The sequence below is a fragment of the Oncorhynchus mykiss genome, chromosome 9, assembly GCF_057628025.1.
Source record: "Oncorhynchus mykiss isolate SJ-2025 chromosome 9, ASM5762802v1, whole genome shotgun sequence".
Classification (NCBI taxonomy): domain Eukaryota; kingdom Metazoa; phylum Chordata; class Actinopteri; order Salmoniformes; family Salmonidae; genus Oncorhynchus; species Oncorhynchus mykiss.
The window spans coordinates 53,577,521-53,599,987 of NC_143030.1; the positions used below are offsets into that span (position 1 = coordinate 53,577,521).

Consider the following 22,467-nt stretch of genomic DNA (forward strand, 5'->3'; position numbering starts at 1 on the left):
ATCTTTGTCCCCATGTGCAGTTGAAAACCGTAGTCTGGCTTTTTTAAAAGGCGGTTTTGGAGCAGTGGCTTCTTCCTTGCTGAGCGGCCTTTCAGGTTATGTCGATATATGACTCACTTTACTGTGGATAGAGACTTTTGTGACTGTTTCTTCTAGCATCTTCACAAGGTCCTTTGCTGTTGTTCTGGGATTGATATGCACTTTTTGCACCAAAGTACATTCATCTCTAGGAGACAGAACGGGTCTCCTTCCTGGGCTGTATGGCGGCTGCGTGGTCCCATGGTGTTTGTACAGATGAACGTGGTACCGTCAGGCGTTTAGAAATTGCTCCCAAGGATGAACCAGACTTGTGAAGGTCTACATAATTTTTTTCTGAGGTCTTGGCTGATTTCTTGTGATTTTCCTATGTCAAGCAAAGAGGCACCGAGTTTGAAGGTAGGCCTTGAAATAAATCCACAGGTCCACCTCCAATTGACTCAAATGATGTCAATTAGCCTATCAGAAGCTTCTAAAGCCATGACATTTTCTGGAATTTTCCAAGCTGTTTAAAGGCACAATCAACTTCGTGTATATAAACTTCTGACCCACTGGAATTGTGATACAGTGAATTATAAGTGAAATAATCTGTCTATCAACAACTGTTGTCCTAACCGACTTGCCAAAACTATAGTTTTTTAACAAGAAATGTGTGGAGTGGTTGAAAACAAGTTAATGACTCCAACCTAAGTGTATGTAAACTTCTGACTTCAACTGTATCTGTACACGGAATTGTGCTGTTTTTTCCTCATTTTTTCCCCCATCTTTACAGGAAAATGTCACAGGCACTATCTGATGTGTGGAGACATTTCACTGCAGCTAATGTAGAAGGAAAAGCTGTGTACATTTGAAAATACTGTGACAAATCATATGTGAAGAATGCAACAAAGATGCAGAATCATCTGGCCAAGTGCATAAAGTTCCCTCAGCGCTCACAACAAGCAACCTGTGACAAAAGTCCCTCTACTTTTATTCGAGATGAAAATGATTTATCAGACACCTTATCGATGGTAACAGCTCATGGTCCTCTTGGAATCAGAAATTATTTTTGACTCAATGGAGGAACGTAGTCATAAATGCTGATGAATGTCTTGCTCAAGCTGTGTATGCAACTGATGCTGATGATGCTGATGCTCACAGGCAATGTTTATTAGAAGAGATTTCTGAATGTTCTTCGCACAGCATACACCCCTCCAACCAGACATGCTTGATCTACTCATTTGCTGGATGCAGAGTTCAAGTGAAGGACAAGCAAATCATAGAGAAAGCAGACTGTATTGCAATCATCTCTGATGGGTGGTCGAATGTTTGTGGGAATCATCTCCACCTTTCTACCAGTATTCGACAAGAGCACAGACACAAGGGACAACAGACACACCAGTCTCTGAAGATGAGCTGAAGGCAGTCATCAATGACCTTGGACCACAGAAGGTATTTGCACTGATGACAGACAACACTGCGAACATGAAGGCTGCTTGGTCTATTGGCTATGCCGCTCATGTATTGAATCTGCTCCTCAAGGACATCTTGGCAATGAAAATAATGGTTACAATATAAGAGAGCCAAGGAAATGGTTAGGTATGTGAAGGGTCATCAAGCTATAGCAGCAATCTACCTCACAAAGCAGTGAGAAGAATAAGAGCACCACATTGAAGCTGCCCAGAAACACCTGTCGGGGTGGTGTTGTCATCATGTTTGACCGTCTCCTGGAGGGGAAGGAGTCTTTCCAAGAAATGGCCATATCACGGTCTCTGGATATGGACAGCCCCATCAAGAGGATCCTCCTGGATGATGTATTTTGGGAGAGTGTGGTAAGCAGCCGGAAACTCCTGAAACCTATTAGCAGTAGCCATTGCACGGATTGAGGGAGACAATGCCATCCTGTCTGATGTTCAGACTCTGCTTGCAGATGTAAGAGAAGAAATCTGTACTGCCCTGCCCACTTCACTGTTGCTCCAAGCAGAGGAAACTGCAGTTCTGAAATGCATCAAAAAGCGTGAAGACCCATACATACTGCAGCGTACGTTGGACCCAAAGTATGCTGGCAAGAGCATCCTGTCTAGTGCAGAGATCAACAAGGCCTATGGTGTCATCACTACCGTGTCTTGCCACCTTGGTCTGGATGAGGGCAAGGTTCTTAGCAGTCTGGCGACGTACACTTCCAAGCAAGGGCTTTGGGATGGAGATGCAATATGGCAGTCGTGCCAACATATCTCATCAGCCACCTGGTGGAAGGAACTTTGTAGAGCTGAGGCTCATTCCCCTGTTGCCTCCATCATCCTCCAAATCCCACCAACATCAGCCACCTCAGCGCAACTGGTCCTTGTTTGGGAACACACACACCAAAGCATGCAACAGGCTGACCAAGACAAGGGTTGAAAAATTGGTGGCCATCCGGGCAAATTTGAGGTTTTTAAGCCTGACAACGAGCCATCCTCAACAAGGTTGGAAAGTGACAGTGGAGATGAGGCCTCAGTCTGATGTTCAAGTGGTGGACATTGAAGAGGTCCAGGGAGAAGACATGGAAGTCTGAGAGGAAGACAACCAAAGCTTTAGTTTCCAGACTATCATTTTACACATGTATGTTGAAAACGTTGTTGGGAGATGCGATGGATCAGTGGGGATCATTCAATATTCCCTTTATTTTGTTGTTCAGTGAAATCATCCCACGTGAAGAGTCAACTAATTTAATTACATTTTAATTCGTAACTAAATCGTTTTTTTTTCTATTGGAATGATTTAATCATTTGCAATTGTCTACTTATGATAAGGTAAAAGGTTTGTGTTTGTCTCCATATGATATGGTAAATATATCCAACGCAAAAAAACATCTACATTTTAAAAGGAATTCATATTCATTCACATATATTCCCACCTCTGAATATTCCCCAAAATGTGCAACCCCATTCGTAATCGTATCTGTAAATTGACAGTTGATACTCGTGATCGGGAAAAAAATGAAATGTTTTAATATGTCCAAGTAGATTTTGCCAAAATCTCTACCTCCCTGCAAGTCTCCAGACCAAACAGGCTGCAGATTAGGAGCCGCGGGGGGGGGGGGTCTGACCTGTGTCTATGTGTCCTCAACTTGCAGTGGTTGCTATGAGTCAGAATGCACGTCCGCATTTTATATTTTTTTCCCTACCCTCACTCTGTTTGTTAGATATTAAGACCCATTGATTGCTTGATAGCAAACGTCCTGGACATTTGATTGCATCTTAGTAGCAGGCTAACAGGAGACAGCAGCAGTCACTGATCAGACCGAATAAGAGAAGTGAAAGTGATTGGGTGAATTTATGAAATAAGTGGACAGAGAAATACAGCTTCACTTTCCAATCAGAGAAGCAAGATACAGCCCGCCCATCTCTTTACAGACAGGCAAACTAGCCAGTTGAGTTTAGACCACGTAGCACCTCACTTGACTGACGTGTGAATTTTATTTTATATAAACTTGTCAAGTCAAGAAATATGCATTTCGATCACGGATTTGAAAAAAAAAAGTAGGATCATAATCGTATCCAGAATATTGCCCATATCCGTTACAATACTAGTTTTGTCCGACTAGTCGGCACACCTCTAACAAGAACACACCCAGCATATTGGCCAAAAGTTCAAGCAATTTATCACTCATCAACTGTTTACACTAGGAATTTCTCCAGTAGTGGTGGCAGAGTTCTTCTTGGGGCATACTTCTGACTCAGCCTCTCCCAGTCTCTCCCTGCCTCTCACAGTCTCTCCTTCTCCCTCCGTCCCTTACATCCACACTGGCTTGGTTCTCTCTATCCTGCCTCTCTCGGTTGTCTGACTGACTTCTGCTGGTGATGCTGGACCATGCCTGTGCTGTATTTCAGTTTCCTGCTGCAGCCTGCTACACGCAGCCTCCATGGCGAGAGGGGTGAGGACAGAGGGGAAGGAGGAGCAGGCACATGGGCTAGTGTGGCTCAGAACACATTTCTCTCTCTCACACCACATCTCTCGGTCTGATCCTCCTTGGGTTTATCAAAGACAGGGAGCTCGGCTGTCACTTTAATCTAGGCTCTGAAGAGGAAATGTTAGTGTATAGTCAGATATACATTGTATAGGGCATTGTCTGTAACTAGAGCTGGGCAATAGAGACAAATTCCCCTGTCACATCATGGATAACAATAGGACCGTGTAAATTAGAATTTATGCATATGAATAAGCCTTAATTATATTGGACATGTTCGGGTGGCACAACAACAGGCTCCATTTGAGATATTAGCAGGCAAATGAGTGTTACCCTGGGAGGCTGTAGTATGTGGAGAAGCCGTGTAAATATCAAGGAATTATGAAATCCAAAGATATGAATGTTGGAGATATGCCTATTGTGATCAGGATAACACCCAGCCCTACAAACAGATAGTGTCCGTTTGGAGGAAATCTACCTTCTCTAAATGCTAGTACAGTACTACAATACATAAAAGCACTGTCCTTTGACCAACATGGCAAACAATACCACCTGTACTTTCCCGCCAATTCAGTCCCTCATCTCTTGCGTCATTTTGTTTATCTTTCTCTCCCCCCGTCATCTCCCTCTCCACTGTCCCGCAGTAGTTAGTACTTGTTCCCTCCCTCCCTAGCGGGGTGGTCCAGCTAACTCTTGTCCCATGGCTCCACTCTTGTGTACGGTATGCTGTCCTGTTCAATCTGCCCAGCAGTGGTGATCAGAGGCTAGCCACATTCCACTCAATGAAGCCCCCTCCTCTTCCAGCTCCCCATCCCCCATCTAAGGCCTCACTCTGCCTCCATCCACACTGCATTCTTCACTCACTTGTTCACTGCTCTTCTTTTTGATCTCTCATTACTTTTCTCTGTCTCCATGCTCTGCCTACTCTGTCACCCTTAAACTCAGTTATCATGCTTCATTGATTGCTTTACTGTGTGGGTAGACTATCATGTACGCAAACACTATGTAGTGTTGTTCTGAGTCATAGTTAATTACTTTGCCAGTCATTGCTCGAGCAGCACAGTAATTCCACTCGCCCTCATAAAAACCCTTGTGCTTTTTATAATCGAAACTATAGCGATGATGACATCAGTTGAACAAAACACACCCATCTTCCCTGAGTAACTGGGTTCCATCAGTATGGAAACCTGGACAGTCTCATGCTGTGAGGACAGGACAGAAGGTGAAGCGAGGGTGGAGTGTTCTGCTCTGTATGACAGACACAGATAAACAATGAATTCTATCACAACAACCGTGTTCCACTTGTCTGACAAACCCATTCCAGTGACAAGTCATACCAAAGCTTACCTACTGTATTTGAGAGTGGTGTCCCCTACAGAGGTCTGCATTTATTAATGATAATGATGGTGGAGGTAACCACACTGAGGCCAGGAGGTTCAAACAGTTGTGGTCACTGGTGGACACACATTGGGCTCTATATTAACAAACTTAACTCAATGGTACATTTTAGTGCTGGTAATAGCGCGAAAGGTCACACTACAATATTTTAGCAATTTTTTACAGTGGGAATTATGGGTGCAATAGCTGGCGGTGGTGTGATAGTGATGTGTTTCGACTAATAAATAAGTTGTAGGTGGGATGAGGGCTTGACCATTCACATGGCTTTATGCATTGCATTTCTACAGAAATAAATAAATAAATACTACTAGGTTCCCCTTAATATGTATGTATATGTTAATATGTATTGTAGGCGGTGTGCGAGGCACGTTCGCAGTAAGCAAGATATCAAAGGTGGATGGGCTATGGCATTATAGGACTGAATCATTTGAATATGTTTGTAGGACCTTTGTTAACTGGACAAGAGGCGCTTTGGAAATTGGTATGGATAAGCTACAAGCAAAATAGAGTATGCAGGTAGGGCCTATGAATTGTGAATAATGCATAAGCCTCAGAAGAAGACATTTGAGAAACCTTTTATGGATAGGCTACTTGGCTAATACATGGCCTGGATAAGCAAGACACCCGACGCATTGCTGTTGAACCAGCTTCCGTTATAGTAGGGTAAGGGTAGCCTACTAAGGGCTTGGTTTTTAATCTAATGAAACGGAAAACAAGCAATTGCTACAGGAAAATAACTTCAATGTTTCTAAATACCAGGGTCACCTGCATCATCTCATCTCTCATTCCATGATGTGCATGTAGCCTGCATGAAGGGGGTTTTACACACATCCAAAATAACAGGAACTGGCTAAGATAATGTACATAGATAAAAAGGGGATGTCTGCTCACTGTTTTGCTGCTCCCAAACTTGATCTTTTCATAAAGCTTTGGTGATTAAGATATATTTCAAAGCGGTCTCACGAGCCAACCCTTTTCTTGACAATCTTGGGTACATGGCAAATGCATTGCAAGTTGTTGGGATGAGTCTTATCGCTATGTTTTGCATCAAGGACTTCTACTAGCTGGGCTTAGCTGCAAAGTCAAAATTCTCTATATTGTAAAAATGTATGAAAACAAGTGGGGTTTTTTTGGTCTTAATTTTAAGGTTTAAAAAGTTAGGGTTAGGCATTAGGGTTAGCAATATGGTTACGGGTAGATTTGATATCAGATTTTATGACAGTAGTTGTGCAAGCTAGTGACCACTCTGCAGAGCCTCCTCCAGAACAAGATTAATGATGAAAAACGCTAACCTGCGGGCAAGACCAAAAAAAACAAAAAGCCTTCTTTGAGGGGAGGGAACGCAATGCTTTGTTTTTAAATCAACAACAAAAAGCAAAAAAAATAAAATGTTGCTCCATGAGTACACAGGCACTATGCATCACAGCTGGTTGGTAGAGTTGTGAAGGTTTAAACACAATTGGGATCGTTAACGTTAAGTTACTGCTTTACTGAAGTTGAGACTTTGCAAGCCGTCTTTCGGACGGGACGTTAAACGGGCATCCCGAGTCTGTGGTCACTAAAGATCACGTGGCACTTACTATAAGAGTAGGTGTGTTAAAACCTTTTACGACTAGGGGGCAGTATTTACATTTTTTGATAAAAAACGTTCCCGTTTTAAACAAGATATTTTGTCACGAAAAGATGCTCGACTATGCATATAATTGACAGCTTTGGATAGAAAACACTGACGTTTCCAAAACTGCAAAGATATTGTCTGAGTGCAACAGAACCGATGTTACAGGCGAAACCCAGATAAAAATCCAATCAGGAAGTGCCGCATTTTTTGAAACCGCCTCATGCCAATGACTCCTTATATGGCTGTGAATGAGCTACGAATGAGCTTACGTTTTCTACGTATTCCCCAAGGTGTCTACAGCATTGTGACATCTTTTTACGCATTTATGTTGAAGAATAGCTGTAAGGGACCACATTTAGCAAGTGGTCACATGATGTCTCCCGCAGAAGATCTTGCGTAAAATACTGAGGTAGCCATTTTTCCAATCGCTTCTTATGAGAAACCAATTGCCTCGACGGATATATTATCGAATATATATGTTAAAAACACCTTGAGGATAAATCCTAAACAACGTTTGCCGTGTTTCTGTCGATATTATGGAGTTAATTTTGAAAAGAGTTTGGCGTTGTAATGGTAGCATTTTCCGGTCGAATTCTCAGCCAAGCATGATGAACAAACGGGAGCTATTTCGCCTACAAAAATAATATTTTTGGAAAAAAGGAACATTTGCTATCTAACTGGGAGTCTCCTGAGTGAAAGCATCCAAAGTTCTTCAAAGGTAAATTATTTAATTTGGTTGCTTTTCTTATTTTCGTGAAAATGTTGCCTGCTGCCAGCAGAGCTAGCATAGCATTATGCCATGATAAACTTACACAAATGCTTGTCTAGCGTTGGCTGTAATGCATATTTTGAAAATCTGAGATGACAGTGTTGTTAACAAAAGGCTAAGCTTGTGTTTAAATATATTTATTTCATTTCATTTGCGATTTTCATGAATAGGAAAAGTTACTAGGGGTATTTATGTCCGCTGCGTTATGCTAATTCGTTTGAGGCTATGATTACGCTCCCGGATCCGGGTTTGAGAGTCACAAGTTAACCCCAGTGTCCTGAATAATTCTCAAATCTGGCCTTCATAACATCATCCCCACATAATCATCCCCAGGTTCCAATTGGATCATTCATCCCCCCCCTCCTCTCCCCCTAACCTTTCCCCAGGTCATAGCTATCAATATGAATGTGTTCTCAGTCAACTTACCTGGTAAAATAAGGATTAAATTACATACATGTTTTTTTTTTAATCAAGGAATTGTGAACTGCAGCATTCCATTACGAAATACAGCTTTTGATTGGCAACACATAGGACTAGTGCATGGATCTGACTCCATCTGCCTGGTGGCAGACATGCCTAAACTGTGCCCTTCCCCTCTCTCGCTCGCTATGAAAGATACAAGTGTTTGTGTTCTCTGAAGTACGGCAACTAATCAGTCTCCTCCGTTCAAAAAAAATACTGACTCTTAGGAATTGATTCATAGTGGAAGATGTGTTTTCTTTCTACTAAAATGTCTTGGTATGTCAGTATTCAACAAACTTTAAAAAACTATTTTTTTAGGATAGAGTGGTCTGTGCACAGGCAGCTCGAGATTATTTGATTGACTGTTCTGGTCATCAGTACCACTTCAAAAGCGGCATTCCTTTACAGACAAGTAAAATGCCTGTTCAATGGCGCTTCAAAACTATCTCCAGAGAAGGTCTGTTTAACAGAAAACCAATGCTTTTAAATGTTATGCAACACTGTTCATTTGTCACATTCCTACTGGATAGGCACCACTTCCGCTGTCAAAATCCATGCCATAACCAAGAGCGTTGCCGCTAAATTTCCCCATTCGCACTGAATGAAGTTGTCACTTTTGTGCTCGTTTTTAAGGACACACCTCAAATATTGCCACCCCTCCCACCTCAGCACAAGTGAATTGATGTTAGACAGGTAAATTGCAGAATCTTACGAAAGGGGTGGAAAATACCAGAGTGCTAGTTTCTGCATGACTGAAATCGGCAACTGGCGTACGTTTGACACTTGCGCCGCTCCAGCGCCAGCCAAAAAGAGCATATTATCTAAATAGTGTTTAAGTGATGAACAGAGGAGTACAGCTCTCTTTCTCTGGCTGACCACCATAAAAACACTGTTACACTGACCTTAGCAAAAACAGTGTACCTGTATGACTACAGCCGTCCAGACATTGTGTAAGATTCAGGGCTGGGATTTGCCAGGGACTTCACGATACAATATTATTACGATACTTAGGTACCGATACGATATGTATTGCGATTATCACTATTCTATGTGTATTGCGATTTGATACTGTGATTTGATGTTCCAACATATTGCTCACCATATGTCTGCTGCAGAAGGACAAGAAAAAAAAAACATGTTGGCTCACCATATAAAAAGATGGAGAACAAGCTACAGTATGAATGAAAAACTGTAGTTTTGGTGCAAGTACAACCAAAAGGCACAAAAATGATTGCTATATTGTCAAAACAATACATTGTCAGAAATTAAATCCCGATAGATCATTTTTTCCACCGTTTCTAGTAAGTGTTTTTTTCTTCTTCCGTGTGTTTATATTAGGATCCTCATTATGTACCAGAAATCCACAAAAGGACAGCAAAACAAGAAGTTCACCTTCATGGGGACATTTCCCAGGTTTCCCACAAGGACAAAGACTTAGGTTAAGGGTTACACTTAGGTTTAGGAATAATAGGATTTTGATTGGAAAACATGTGAGTGAAAGAGAGAGAGAGAATCACTAGGTAATTAATCATTAATAGCTTTACATACTGAAATCAATCATTTGGACACAAACTCAAATAGGCCTAAAGAAGGCAAGCCACCACTGCCCAAGAATATATCATGTCCAAAAAGTTAACAACCCCCACATCTGAAGCCCACAAACGGCACGTGGACATACAAAGAACATCTTTCATTCAGATTATTTGAATACCCTGCAAATTTAAAATGTGTGTTGCCAATACATTAACTCCACACATATTCCACAGAATCCCCATCAACATGTACAATATTCCACATAGCTCATCAAAACATCAATACAACGACAACTTTATTCTTAATCTGGATTTAAAGAAAAAAAGTCTGCCACTTGCTTAAAAAAGTCTAGTTTACTTCCACAATGACAAGGTCAGCCATGGCTGGAGGGAAAACATTCTGGCTAAACACATACAGCTCTTGTATAACCCCCATGAGTTCTTCTCAAACAAACTTACAGCCTAGAAAGAAGTCCCAAACTGCAGAGGGGGAGTAAAGACAGCAACAGGCAGCCAAAGAGCACAACCTGCTCTTTACATCCTAACACAGACTGAGCCCAGAGAAAGAGACAACGCTGATACAGCCATCGTCATTTGATATTAAGAACCCTACCATCATTTAGCCTAGCAGTCCAGAAACCATTAGTAAAAGAAGACAATACATAGACCCACGTCCATACAACTTCCGATGGCCATGCAGTAGTGTTGAGTATTAAGTGACATTTTTAAAACAACAAATTGACCAATATAGTTAAATTATTTGAATTCCATTTCGTTCAGCTCAATGACAAATTTCTCTAAAGATTCATCAGATCAATTCCAAACTGTGCGATGTAACCGTGCCAACAGGCCAAAATTCTACGTAGTTTAAGGGCAGAAAATTTGATAATTAACGACAACGGCCATAATCCATTGTGTGCCTACTTATCCAGTCTGTGTTTCTTTCACTCCTGCTATGTTAGGTTAGTGTGGGGCAGACATGGAAAGGGAGAGAAGAGACAAAAGAATGTGTGATCGACAGGGATGAAGAACAGTTGCTTCGCGAGGCATCTCTACCTGTAAATACACGATCTAAGCGATTCATAGTAGGTATTCAGCAGTCATGCCTTATTTACTTTGAAGAACTAGTAAAATAGTGATTTTGTCAGACAGCATAGGCAGCAGATCTATAGAGATGAGATAATGACTCCAGGTCAAATAAAACAAATACGACTAAAATATTTTATTAAAGGAATAAATAATGGTTAATAAGTGATAAGCTGGGAATTGTATTAATTGTTTTATTCTGTGTTACAGCATTTAACCCACGTTAAATGTAAAAACATTCAAATAATAAAAAGCACTAACCGCTCAGCACTACTAGGCAGTCAGAATGAACTGCTTCCTACACTCTTGGGTAAAGGCGGTGGGCAAAGATTTCAAGAGTGTGTGTGCGTGTGTTTGAGGGGTGAGTTGCTGCAGCCAAAGACGTTAGTGTCTAGCATGTAATTGAAACACAGGGCCCACACAGCGTGACACAGCGACCCCTGTAATCCCCTCCTGACAAAGACGCTTAGCATCTATAGGTCATATGGCACATCGAGACAGCTTAGACTCACCCCCCACAGCCCCAGTCTCTCTGGATTGACCAGATTGCACTGAACACTCAATTATGACAAAAAGGACTAAAGACGGAGTTCAACACCCATACTAAAAACAGCAATTATCACCTCATTGAAAAACTTACTGAATGGACACACACACAACTAGGCCTAATTCATTGTTCAACGACTATCAAAATGTACAAAATGCTATAGTACCATAGTGAGACAGTAGGCTAAATTAGGGCTGGGCAGTATTCCGTATTTTACTATATAAATGGTGTTGATGCACATACCAGTTTGGGTTTTTACTTTATCTTCTATAAACCATTTCAAATGTTAGGCTTGTTAAACACTACTTGAGTCGTCTCGCTCTCACCAAGCCTGCCCCATCATTCAAGGAGCACAGTTGTTGTTCTTGCTCGACCCCAAGGGGCCAGGATCTTATCAAATCCAGCCTTCACAGCCAAAGATATGAAAATGTTATATTCATCTAATGTCGGCCATGTTTTTGGATGACGTGATGTTGTTGCTGCTCTCACTGCTCCCTGTGCGCAACGAGTGCTAGTGAGCATGCAATGTTGGTCCGTATAAACCAGATGCAACCCGGATGTAGACGGCCCATGAATCGGTATTTGCGAACATCAGTAGATGACCTTAAACAGTCAGATATTTTGGACGCAGTCTCCAGTTCTTATTATACCTCAGTGGCTGGACCACGAGATCATTTGCTGATCGTTCCCTTTTCAGTCTGCATGATAAATGCAGCAGATGCAACAATATGTTGATGAAGTGGAGAAAGTCAAAGTTGCAGGTCTATTATGATATACTGAGAGAGCAACTTGTCACATATTAAGAAGGCAATTAAAAATGCCAGACGGGCTCCTTTTTATAACTTGATCACTATTAATAATTTGAGTGCTCTTCTCGACCATTGATGTCCTGATCAAATCCTACCCCTGCAAACCTGTGTGAACTTTCCTCCACATCTAAATGTGATGAGTTTGCGGCATATTTCAGAGATAAGATAACCAACATTAGGCTGGGTATCAGTCAAGCAAGACCTGATGAGAAGTTTGATGATATGTGCCCGAGCCTACCACACAAAGGCACTATGGATTTATTTTCGCTGATTGACACAGACATGCTCAGGAAAGAGATATCACAACTTAAGCCTTCTTTCTACCTGCCTTATTGATCCTATCCCCTCCACCTACTTCAAAAGTTTTTAATTGCATATCTGAAAAAGTGCAAGCCACTGTTAAATCGCTCTCTGTTCTCAGGCACTTTCCCCACTGCACTAAAAATGGTGAAACCCCTTCTGAAGAAAAGTAATTTAGATTCTTCAGCTCTTAGCAATTTGACAATCTCCAACCTTCCATTCTTAAGCAAAATTGATGTTCAAATAGCTAAAATATTTAAGTGCCAAGTGTATTTAAAAAAAATATATATATATGGTTTTCGTGCCCACCACAGCACAGAGACAGCCTTAGTTAAAGTGGTAAATTACCTTATAGCCAACACAGATGCCATACAGCTCTTTGTCCTCGTACTCTTAGATTTAAGTGCTGCATTTGACACGGTTGACCATGATGTTCTTCTGGACAGACTGGAGAGGTGGGTTGGCCTCTCCGGTCGAGTTCTAAATTGGTTTAGGACCTATTTAACAGGGTGAGAGTTTGTCAACCTTGGTGAACATAATTCACAGAAAATACATATCACATAAGGTGTTCCACAAGGTTCGACTTCAGGTCCGGTACAGTTCAGTTTACATATGTTACCCCTTTGGCAGCATTATTGGAAAGCACAGCATTGACTTTCCCTGATACGCAGACGATACACAACTTTACATTTCTATGTCACCAGAGGATTTTAGCTCCACAGATAAATTCTTATACTAGTGATTTAAATACATGGATGGCTCACAACTTCCGTCAGCTAAATCAAGACGAGACCAAGGTACTTATTGTTGGAGCCAAAGCCGAGAGAGAATCTAGACGCACATCTGAATTCACAGGCAATAAAAACAAGACACGAGGTAAAAAAAAAACCTAGGTGTAATTTTAGATTCTGAACAAAATTTGGGATCACACATTAGGAATGTGACCAAAATAACTTCTTACCAACTGAGGAACATTGCCACGGTTTGGCCGTTTCTCTCTCAGGCTGATACAGAGAGACTCATCCATGCTTTTATTACAAGCAGGCTTGACTACTGTAAGGCTCTCCTGTCTGGTCTACCCAAGAAAGCCATTGATCAACTGCAAACCATACAGAATGCTGGACCAAGGGTACTGACCAAGACCAGGAGATCACATCACACCGGTTTTAAGTTCTCTGCACTGGCTGACGGAGTTGTAGAATTAATTTTAAGATTCTTCTATTGGTTGTTAAATCAATCCAGGATTGTGCACCCCTATACATGTCAGACATGCTTTCAAGTAAGTCCCTCAGCTCCTCTGGCATTGGACTTTTAACCATCCCAAAGCCTAGGCCCAAGAAGCATGGAGAGGCAGCCTTTGAGTTACTATGCACCCAGCCTCTGGAAAAGCCTGCCAGAGAACTTGGGGGCTGAAACTGTTGACCTTTTTTTTTTTATTATTAAAGAGAGAACTTCAAACATCTTTAGCTTTGCTTTTCCTTACGGTGATTTTTCAATTGTTCAGTTTGTGTCATTTAGATTTTTTTTATCTTATGTTTGTTGTGTAGTAAATATTTCAGCTTTTATTTTCAGTTTCTTCATGGGAAGCACATTACGTTGCATTCCATGTCTGATATGTGCTGTATAAATAAAGCTCGATTTGATGACAACGATGCTGCTTTCCACTTCGTTTCTTAATATAAATCCACACACATTCTATATTTACACTATTAGTTTTTGTATCTTACAGTCTGCAAACAGCTAGTTTGTATATTCTTAGCAAGTTGTGGCTAAAATAAATCATATCAACGGCTAATGCTAACCGGTAGTTAGCTTGCTAGCCAGTCAGCTAGCTAATAAATGTACTGAGTCCGAGCAAATGTAGCTAGCTAATTCATCCTGATACCAGTGCTGGTGTAGGTCTAAATCAGCATGTTGTTTGGGCAACAGTATCAGAGAGGAATAAGAATAAGCGAAGCATGAATGTGTTAGCTACATGAAGTAAGAGAAAACATTTGTTTTGTCTAGAAGGGTACAGCTTGTCAAAATTGACTTTTTGTAGCAGGTTGAGGAAAAGTTAAGCAGGTTATGATAATTAACATGGAAGGTTAGGATAATTAAGTTAAGGTTAGAAAAAGGGTTAGCTAAAATGCAACAAAAAAAGCACAGAGATTTAGGAGATGGACGTAAGACTGTGGCATTTCACACATGGAATCTAACAATGGAGTCGGAGAAGGAGGCTGACCGATTGTGTTTTTTTGTTTGTTTTTAACTTATTTATTAAATTTTTTACATAATGTTTCCTCTACCGTCTCTTATGACCGAAAATAACTTCTGGACAACAGGACTGCAACTACTCACCACGGACTGTCAGAATCCTTGTTTTCCCTTTAATGAGTCTGACGAGCTCAACGCGAATTATATACTGCTTTCTCGGGAACAGGCCCAGATCCCCGTGATTTGCATGAAGAGTCGGCGGAGAAAAAAGGGGCCAGAGGGCGGGCAGCCTTCTGAAAATTCGTAGGCGATCGACTAAACCCTCACTTCCTTCCATTCTGCTAGCAAACGAGCAATCTTTGGAGAATAAAATCGACCTACGTGCAAGATTAAACTACCAACGGGACATTCAAAACTGTAATATATATATATATATATATATATCTCTTATGCTTCACTGAGTAGTGGCTGAACGACGACACTATCAACATACAGCTGGCAGGTTTTATGCTAAACCGGCAGGATAGAACAGTGGCAGCTGGTAAGACAAGGGGCAGCGGAATTGGTATTTGTTAATTAACAGCTGGTGCACGATATCTAAGGAAGTATTGAGCTATTGCTCACCTGAGGTAGAGTATCTCAAGATAAGCTGTGGAGCACACTATCTACCTAGAAAGTATCTGTATTTTTCATAGCTGTTCACATACCACCACAGACGGAGGCTGGCATTAAGACAGCATTGAATGAGCTGTATTCCGCCATAAGCAAACAAGAAAAGGCTCACCCAGAGGCGCCACTCCTAGTAGCCGGGGACTTTAATGCAGGGAAACTTAAATCCTTAATACCAAATATCTATCAGCATGTTAAAAGTGCAACCAAAGGGGGGGGGGGGAAATACTCTGGACCACCTTTACTCCACAAACAGATGCATACAAAGCTCCCCCTTGCCCTCCATTTGGCAAATCTGACCATTATTATATCCTCCTGATTCCTGCTTCCAAGCAAAAATTAAAGTAGGAAGCACCAGTGACTATATCAATAAAAAAAAGTGGTCAGATGAAGCAGATGCTAAGCTACAGGACTGTTTCGCTAGCACAGACGGAATATGTTCCGGGATTCCTCTGATGGCACTGAGGAGTACACCACATCAGTCATTGGCTTCATCAATAAGTGCATCAATGACGTCGTCCCCACAGTGACCGTATGTACATATCCCAACCAGAAGCCATGGATTACAGGCAACATCCGCACTGAGCTAAGGGCTAGAGCTTCCGTTTTCGGGACTCTAAACCAGACACTTATAAGAAATCCCGCTATGCCCTCCAACGAACCATCAAACAGGCACAGCGTCAATACAGGACTAAGATCGAATCGTACTACAAACTACTTTGTAGTTGCAAACTATTACAGACTACAAAGGGAAGCACAGCCGAGAGCTGCCTAGTGACACGAGCCTACCAGATAACCTAAACTACTTCTATGCTCGCTGTGAGGCAAATAACACTGAAAAATGCATGAGAGCACCAGCTGTTCCAGAAGACTGTGTGATCCCGCTCTCCGCAGCAGATGTGAGTAAAACCTTTGAACAGGTCAACATTCACAAGGCCTCAGGGCCAGACAGATTACCAGGACGTGTACTGTGAGCATGCGCTGACCAACTGGAAAGTGTCTTCACTGACATTTTCAACCTCTCCCTGTCTGTAATACCAACAAATTTTAAGCAGCCTGTGCCCAAGAACACTAAGGTAACCTGCATAAATAACTGCCAACCCGTAGCACTCACAACTGTAGCAATGAAGTGCTTTGAAAGGCTGGTCATGGCTCACATCAGCACCATTATCCCAGAAACCCCTAGACCCACTCCAATGACAATAGTGGTAGACCTGATCACCGACAACAACAAGGCAGCCTATAGGGATGAGGTCAGAGACCTGGCAGTGTGGTGCCAGGACAACAACCTCTCCCTCAATGTGATCAAGACAAAGGAGATGTTTGTGGACTATAGGAAAAAGAGGACAGAGCACACCCCCATTCTCATCGACGGGGCTGCAGTGGAGCAGATTGAGAGCTTCAAGTTCCTTGGTGTCCACATCATCAACAAACTAGAATGGTCCAAACACACCAAGACAGTCGTGAAGAGGGCACAACAAAGCCTATTCCCCCTCAGAAAACTAAAAAGATTGGCATGGGTCCTCAGATCCTCAAAAGGTTCTATAGCTGCACCATCGAGAGCATCCTGGTTGCATCACTGGTTGCGTCACTGCCTGGTATGGCAACTGCTCGGCCTCCGACCACAAAGCACTATACAGAGGGTAGTGCGAACGGCCCAGTACATCACTGGGGCCAAGCTTCCTGCCATCCAAGTTGCTTGGTCCAAGAGTCTTCTAAACAGCCTCTACCCCCAAGCCACAAGACTCCTGAACAGGTAATCAAATGGCTACCCAGAATATTTGCATTGCCTGCCCCCCCCCCGGCCCGCTGCTACTCTCGGTTATCAGCTATGCATAGTCAGTTTAATAACTCAACCTATATATACATATTACCTCAACTAACCAATACCCCCGCACATTGACACTGTACCCCCCTGTATATAGTCTCGCTAATGTTACTTTACTGCTGCTCTTTAATAACTTATTACTTTTATTTCTTATCCGTATTTTTTTAAACAGCATTGTTGGTTAGGGGCTCGTAAGTAAGCATTCCACTGTAACCTCTTGTATTCAGCACATGTGACTAATAAAATTAGATTTGAATCTCACATGACAGAGCTTGTTTTTTTTATATCAAGTAAACAATTCACTACAATCACCATAGAAGAAGTTCAAGTAGCAGTAAAAAGTTACAAAAAAAAACATTGAAAAATAATCCTTCCCTCTGCCCCATGATGACCTGCCCCTGGCTCTGTGCGATCCTTCTCTACACGGTATAGCCAGAAGAGGAATGGCCACCCCTCGGAGCCTGGTTCCTTTCTAGGTTTCTTCCTATGTTCCTACCTTCAAGGCAGTGTTTCGTAGACACTGTGCTCCTGCCCCAGCATTGCTTGCTTTTGGATGTAAAATAAATTTGATTGATCCTTTCTTACCTTTCCTCTGCAGGAAGAGCCGTAGCAGCGGGCTAGCCACAGAGATGGCCTTGTGGTAGTTGTCATTGTTGTTTATTGGCAACAGGTCGCCGTGGACGTCGGCGTAACCCACCAGCAGGTCCACATTGGGTATCCGGTGCACGTGCTGCAGGAGTCCATAGAACTCATCAAATCTGCCCGGCTTCGACCGGTCCAGGGAGAACCGACGGAATTCGGCCCCAAACTGGGACATATAGGAATGTGAACAGACAGACAGAGACAGACCACAGTTAAAATATTGGATAGGAGTTAGGATAATGACCTTGGTGTTTGCAGAAAGAATTTTGCAGCAAACAGTTTTGACAAAGCAGAAAAACATTACACAGTGGTTGGAATAAGTAAAATCTACCCTTTACAAAAATATGAGGTCCTGGGCTGGCGTGGTTACATGTGGTCTGCTGTTGTGAGGCCGGTTGGACGCATTATATATTTAAAAAAAATCTAAAACGACATGAGGCGGCTTATGGTAGAGAAATTAACATTAAATTCTGGCAACAGCTCTGGTGGACATTCTTGCAGTCAGCATGCCAATTACACTCTCCCTCAAAACTTGAGACATCTGTGGCATTGTGTTGTGACAAAACTGGACATTTTAGAGTGGCCTTTCGTCCCCGCACAACATGTACCTGTGTAATGATTATGCAGTTTAAATTGGCTTCTTCATATGCCACACCCGTCAGGTAGATGGATTATCTTGGTAAAGGAGAAACGCTCACTACTAGGGGTGTACACAAATTTGTGCACAGAATTTGAGAAATAAGCTATTTGTGAGGACGGAACATTTCTGGAATATCTTATTTCAGCTCATGAAACATGGGACCAACACTTTACATGTTGAGTTCCAATTTTTGTTCTGTTTCAGTAACATAAAAAAATCCCCAGCAAAATCGGTCAGTTTAATAAGCACGGCTGCATCTCAATCCACCGCATCCGCTTATATCGACCTTTCGCATCTGCGGTGGAAGGTGGCCGAGCTACAGAGGTGTTCGTCAGACCATGAGACATCCCTAAAAAATGGTGGTGTTCTCTCCACGACCACTACAAGTGTCACAGGACTCGTCTAAAGGTAAGTTATACAAACAAATGGTAGTACAGTGCTTCAGAAAGTATTCAGACCACTTCAGTTCTTCCACATTACAGCCTTATTCTAATATTCTTTATTCCCTCGTCAAACTACACACAACACCCGAGAATTACAAAGCGAAAACAGGTTTAGACATTTTAGCAAATGTAATAAAAATAACACAGAATTACTTTACTTACATAACTATTCAGACCCTTTGCTATGAGACTCGAAATAGAGCTCAGATGCATCCTGTTTCCATTGATCATCCTTGAGATGTTTATTCAACTTGATTGGAGTCCACCTGTGATAAATTAAATTGATTGTCCATGATTTGGAAAGGCACACACCTGTCTATAGAAGGTCTCACAGTTGACCGTGCATGTCAGAGCAAAAACCAAGCCATGAGGTCGAAGGAATTGTCCGTAGAGCTCCGAGACAGGATTATGTCGAGGCATAGATGTGGGAAAGGGTACCAAAACATTTCTGCAGCATTGAAGGTCCCTAAGTGGCCTCCATTATTCTTAAAATGGAATAAGTTTGGAACCACCAAGGCTCTTCCTAGAGCTGGCTGCCCGGCCAAACTGAGCAATCGGGGGACAAGGGCCTTGGTCAGGGAGGTGACCAAGAACCCAATGGTCACTGACAGAGCTCCAGAGTTCCTCTATGGTAGTGACCAGACGGAAGCCACTCCTCAGTAAAAATGCACATGCCAGCCCGCTTGGAGTTGGCCAAACGTCACCTAAAGACCATCACCATGAGAAACCAGATTCTCTGGTCTGATGATACCAAGATTGAACGTTTTGGTCTGAATGCCAAGCATCACGTCTGGACAAAACCTGGCACCCATCCTACAGTGAATCACGGTGGTTGCAGCATCATGCTGTGGGGATGTTTTTCAGCGGCAGGGACTGGAAGACCAGTCAGGATCGAGGGAAAGATGAACCTGCTCCAGAGTGCTCAGGACCTCAGACTGGGGTGAAGGTTCACCTTCATCAGGACAACGACCCTAAGTATACAGCCACGACATTGCAGGAGTGGCTTCGGGACAAGTCTCTAAATTTCCTGAATTTTCCAGACTTGAACCCGTTCAAAACATCTCTGGAGAGACCTGAAAATAGCTGTGTAGACGCTCCCCATCAAACCTGACAGAGCTTGAGAGAATCTGTAGAAAGAAATGGGATTAACTCCCCAAGTACAGGTGTGCCAAGATTGTAGCGTCATACCCAAGAAGACTCGAGGTTGTAATCGCTACCTAAGGTGCTTCAACTAAGTACTGAGTAAAGGGTCTGAATAATTATGCATACATTTCTAAAAACCTGTTTTAGCTTTGTCATTATGGGGTATTGTGTGTACATTGAGGGAATTTTTTTAAATCAATTTTAGAATAAAGCTGTTACGTAACAACGTGGAAAAAGTCAAGGGCTCTGAATACTTTCCGAATGCACCGTATACAGGTAGTTTTGTGCAAACAAACAAAGGGGTTAAATATATGTGTCCAAAAAAACTACAATATTTCCTGAGCTCTTATACCTCATTGATATAGGACAGACACTTCAAGACCTTACGATGTATTATTGTTTGCCATTTATGAATGTGTTATTCAACGTGTTTCTATGGTTTATAAGAGTAAAGACAAAATTCAACCTTTTAACAAATAAATCTCAACCAATTGACTCATGACCACTATGTGATAGGTAGAGTCTTGAAGACCAGAGCATCACTCATTTAGTACAAATTCTGATTATGTGTCTTTGGCTTGTGTGTGTGAAAATGAGTACAATCTGTGCATCAATTAAAATGTTCAAAATGCAGATGTGGGTGTGATTGTGCCTGTGTACGTCATAGCAGTCTATAATTATAGAAATAGGGACTCACACACCCATCTCTGTCACATCAATAGGAAAAATACTGATCTGAAATCTACCAAATCAATTACACTGGTCACAGTAACTCTTGTTGGTGGTACTCTATTAGTGAGAGCAGTTTACCACAAAACATGTTTTGTTCGACATGGTTGGAGCAATGCCTGTTGCCTAAGTGTAACATTGGAGTTGAAAGACAAGGGTTGGACCCTCCCGTCCCTTTTTTGCATTACGAAGGTGCCCCCAGCGACTAGCAGTGTTGTGGTTACTGCTGCACAGTGCGGGGGACTGAGTTTGTACGGTTGATTAGCACCCCATTGTCTAATCAGGCTGAAGACTACAAACACATTGGGATACTGGGGATTGGTATCACCGTGATCCTTTTCATGAGACTAATGTCTGTAGTCTTGACAACATCTCTTAACATGTGCTGATGAAAAAGTTCGTGTTTTGAATGGTTGAAGGGACCCCTGCATTATTATTACCACTACTACTACTATTTGACATTCCAATAGTGACACTGGATATTACATTTTGGGATGATCCCAATAATGGAAAATGTATCTATTTAGAAGTATGAAATATATACCTGAACTGCGCAATTACTTTGTTTACTATTATCAATCCTATGCGGAAGGAACCAAGATCCCTTATGCCTTTGGCACCTGCGCACGGCACTATAAACAGCTGAATGACTTGTCAGCGTTCTAGGCCAACAACCTTCATAAACGATTAGCAAACCTAATTAACAACCAGACAGTAGGCGGTGCAATCACAGATGTGTCTCAGATGCTTTTGAAGCTTGTTCAATATGCTTATTTTAGTTAGTTCATTGTAAACAAACATTCACCCAATCAGATCATATAAAAGTGTGTAACATTGTCCAAACTCACTCCACAGCAATATGTGGTTCGTTGACAAGTATTCGCTCATTACGTTGGTGGCTGGATAGTCACAACATTGCCTAATCTCCAAAGCTTTTGACAGGGTTCCGACCACGGCGTAATAATTTAATTCGTACAAATAAGACAATGTGTTAAAGCATCCATCCATGCATTAGATAACAACACATATCTTCCTCACACCAATCCACATTTGACACTTGTTCGTTCGCTGGACAGATCACTGGCTGGCCAACTAACGCGTTAGCTAGCAAGCAAACTGGTACAGCTAACGTTAGCTGGCGCAGACGAGACAATTGAATTACAACATAACTTGCTGACAAGCCACTTAGCAGGCTAATTTTGCCATCATTTGTAAGGAGCAAGCTATGAGCCTTCAATAACTCATACAATAGTTACATAGTAGCTGTTTTATACTGGCAATTAGCTAGCTAATATTGCAAGCAACGCACCTTGCTCTTCACCTCCACGGAGCTCAGAGTTCGGTTGCTCGGCACTCGGTGGTGCTTGTTCATCTTTCGCTAGCAGGACCGCCACAGCAGCACACACTTGCCCTCGCGGGGCTGCCCTCGTCTCCTTCGCACTCTCCTATATCCCAAATGATATCAACACAGGTATTCCAGTTATCTGTGTGTCCTCATAAGACACTTTAATTCCCTCGTTTGCGACAACGCCAGCCAACCAACCTGCTGTAATTTATCTTCTCATACTCGCCACACCGCCAGCTAACCACTTCATTGTCTGTCCTGTGTGACGCTTTCACGCACCCAGGAAACTGCACTCGTTCCCAACAGGCGCGTTCCCGCTAGTAAGAATCAAGTACTACATATCTTGA

At 42.2% G+C, this 22,467-nt stretch overlaps 1 protein-coding gene across 1 annotated transcript in view; it reads right to left on the reverse strand.

Annotated features, from left to right (window-relative positions):
* Positions 1 to 22,452, reverse strand: part of LOC110532261 (partitioning defective 6 homolog beta) — a 37,658-nt gene extending 15,206 nt beyond the window's left edge. The window contains exons 1-3 of the mRNA XM_021615995.3: positions 22,319 to 22,452; positions 22,085 to 22,220; positions 17,764 to 17,986 (exon numbers count right to left, since the gene is read on the reverse strand). Of these exons, the coding sequence (XP_021471670.1) occupies positions 17,764 to 17,986; positions 22,085 to 22,147 (286 nt within the window). The 5' untranslated portion in view covers positions 22,148 to 22,220; positions 22,319 to 22,452. The remainder of the gene's footprint in view (positions 1 to 17,763; positions 17,987 to 22,084; positions 22,221 to 22,318) is intronic.
* Positions 22,453 to 22,467: the final 15 nt, after the last annotated feature.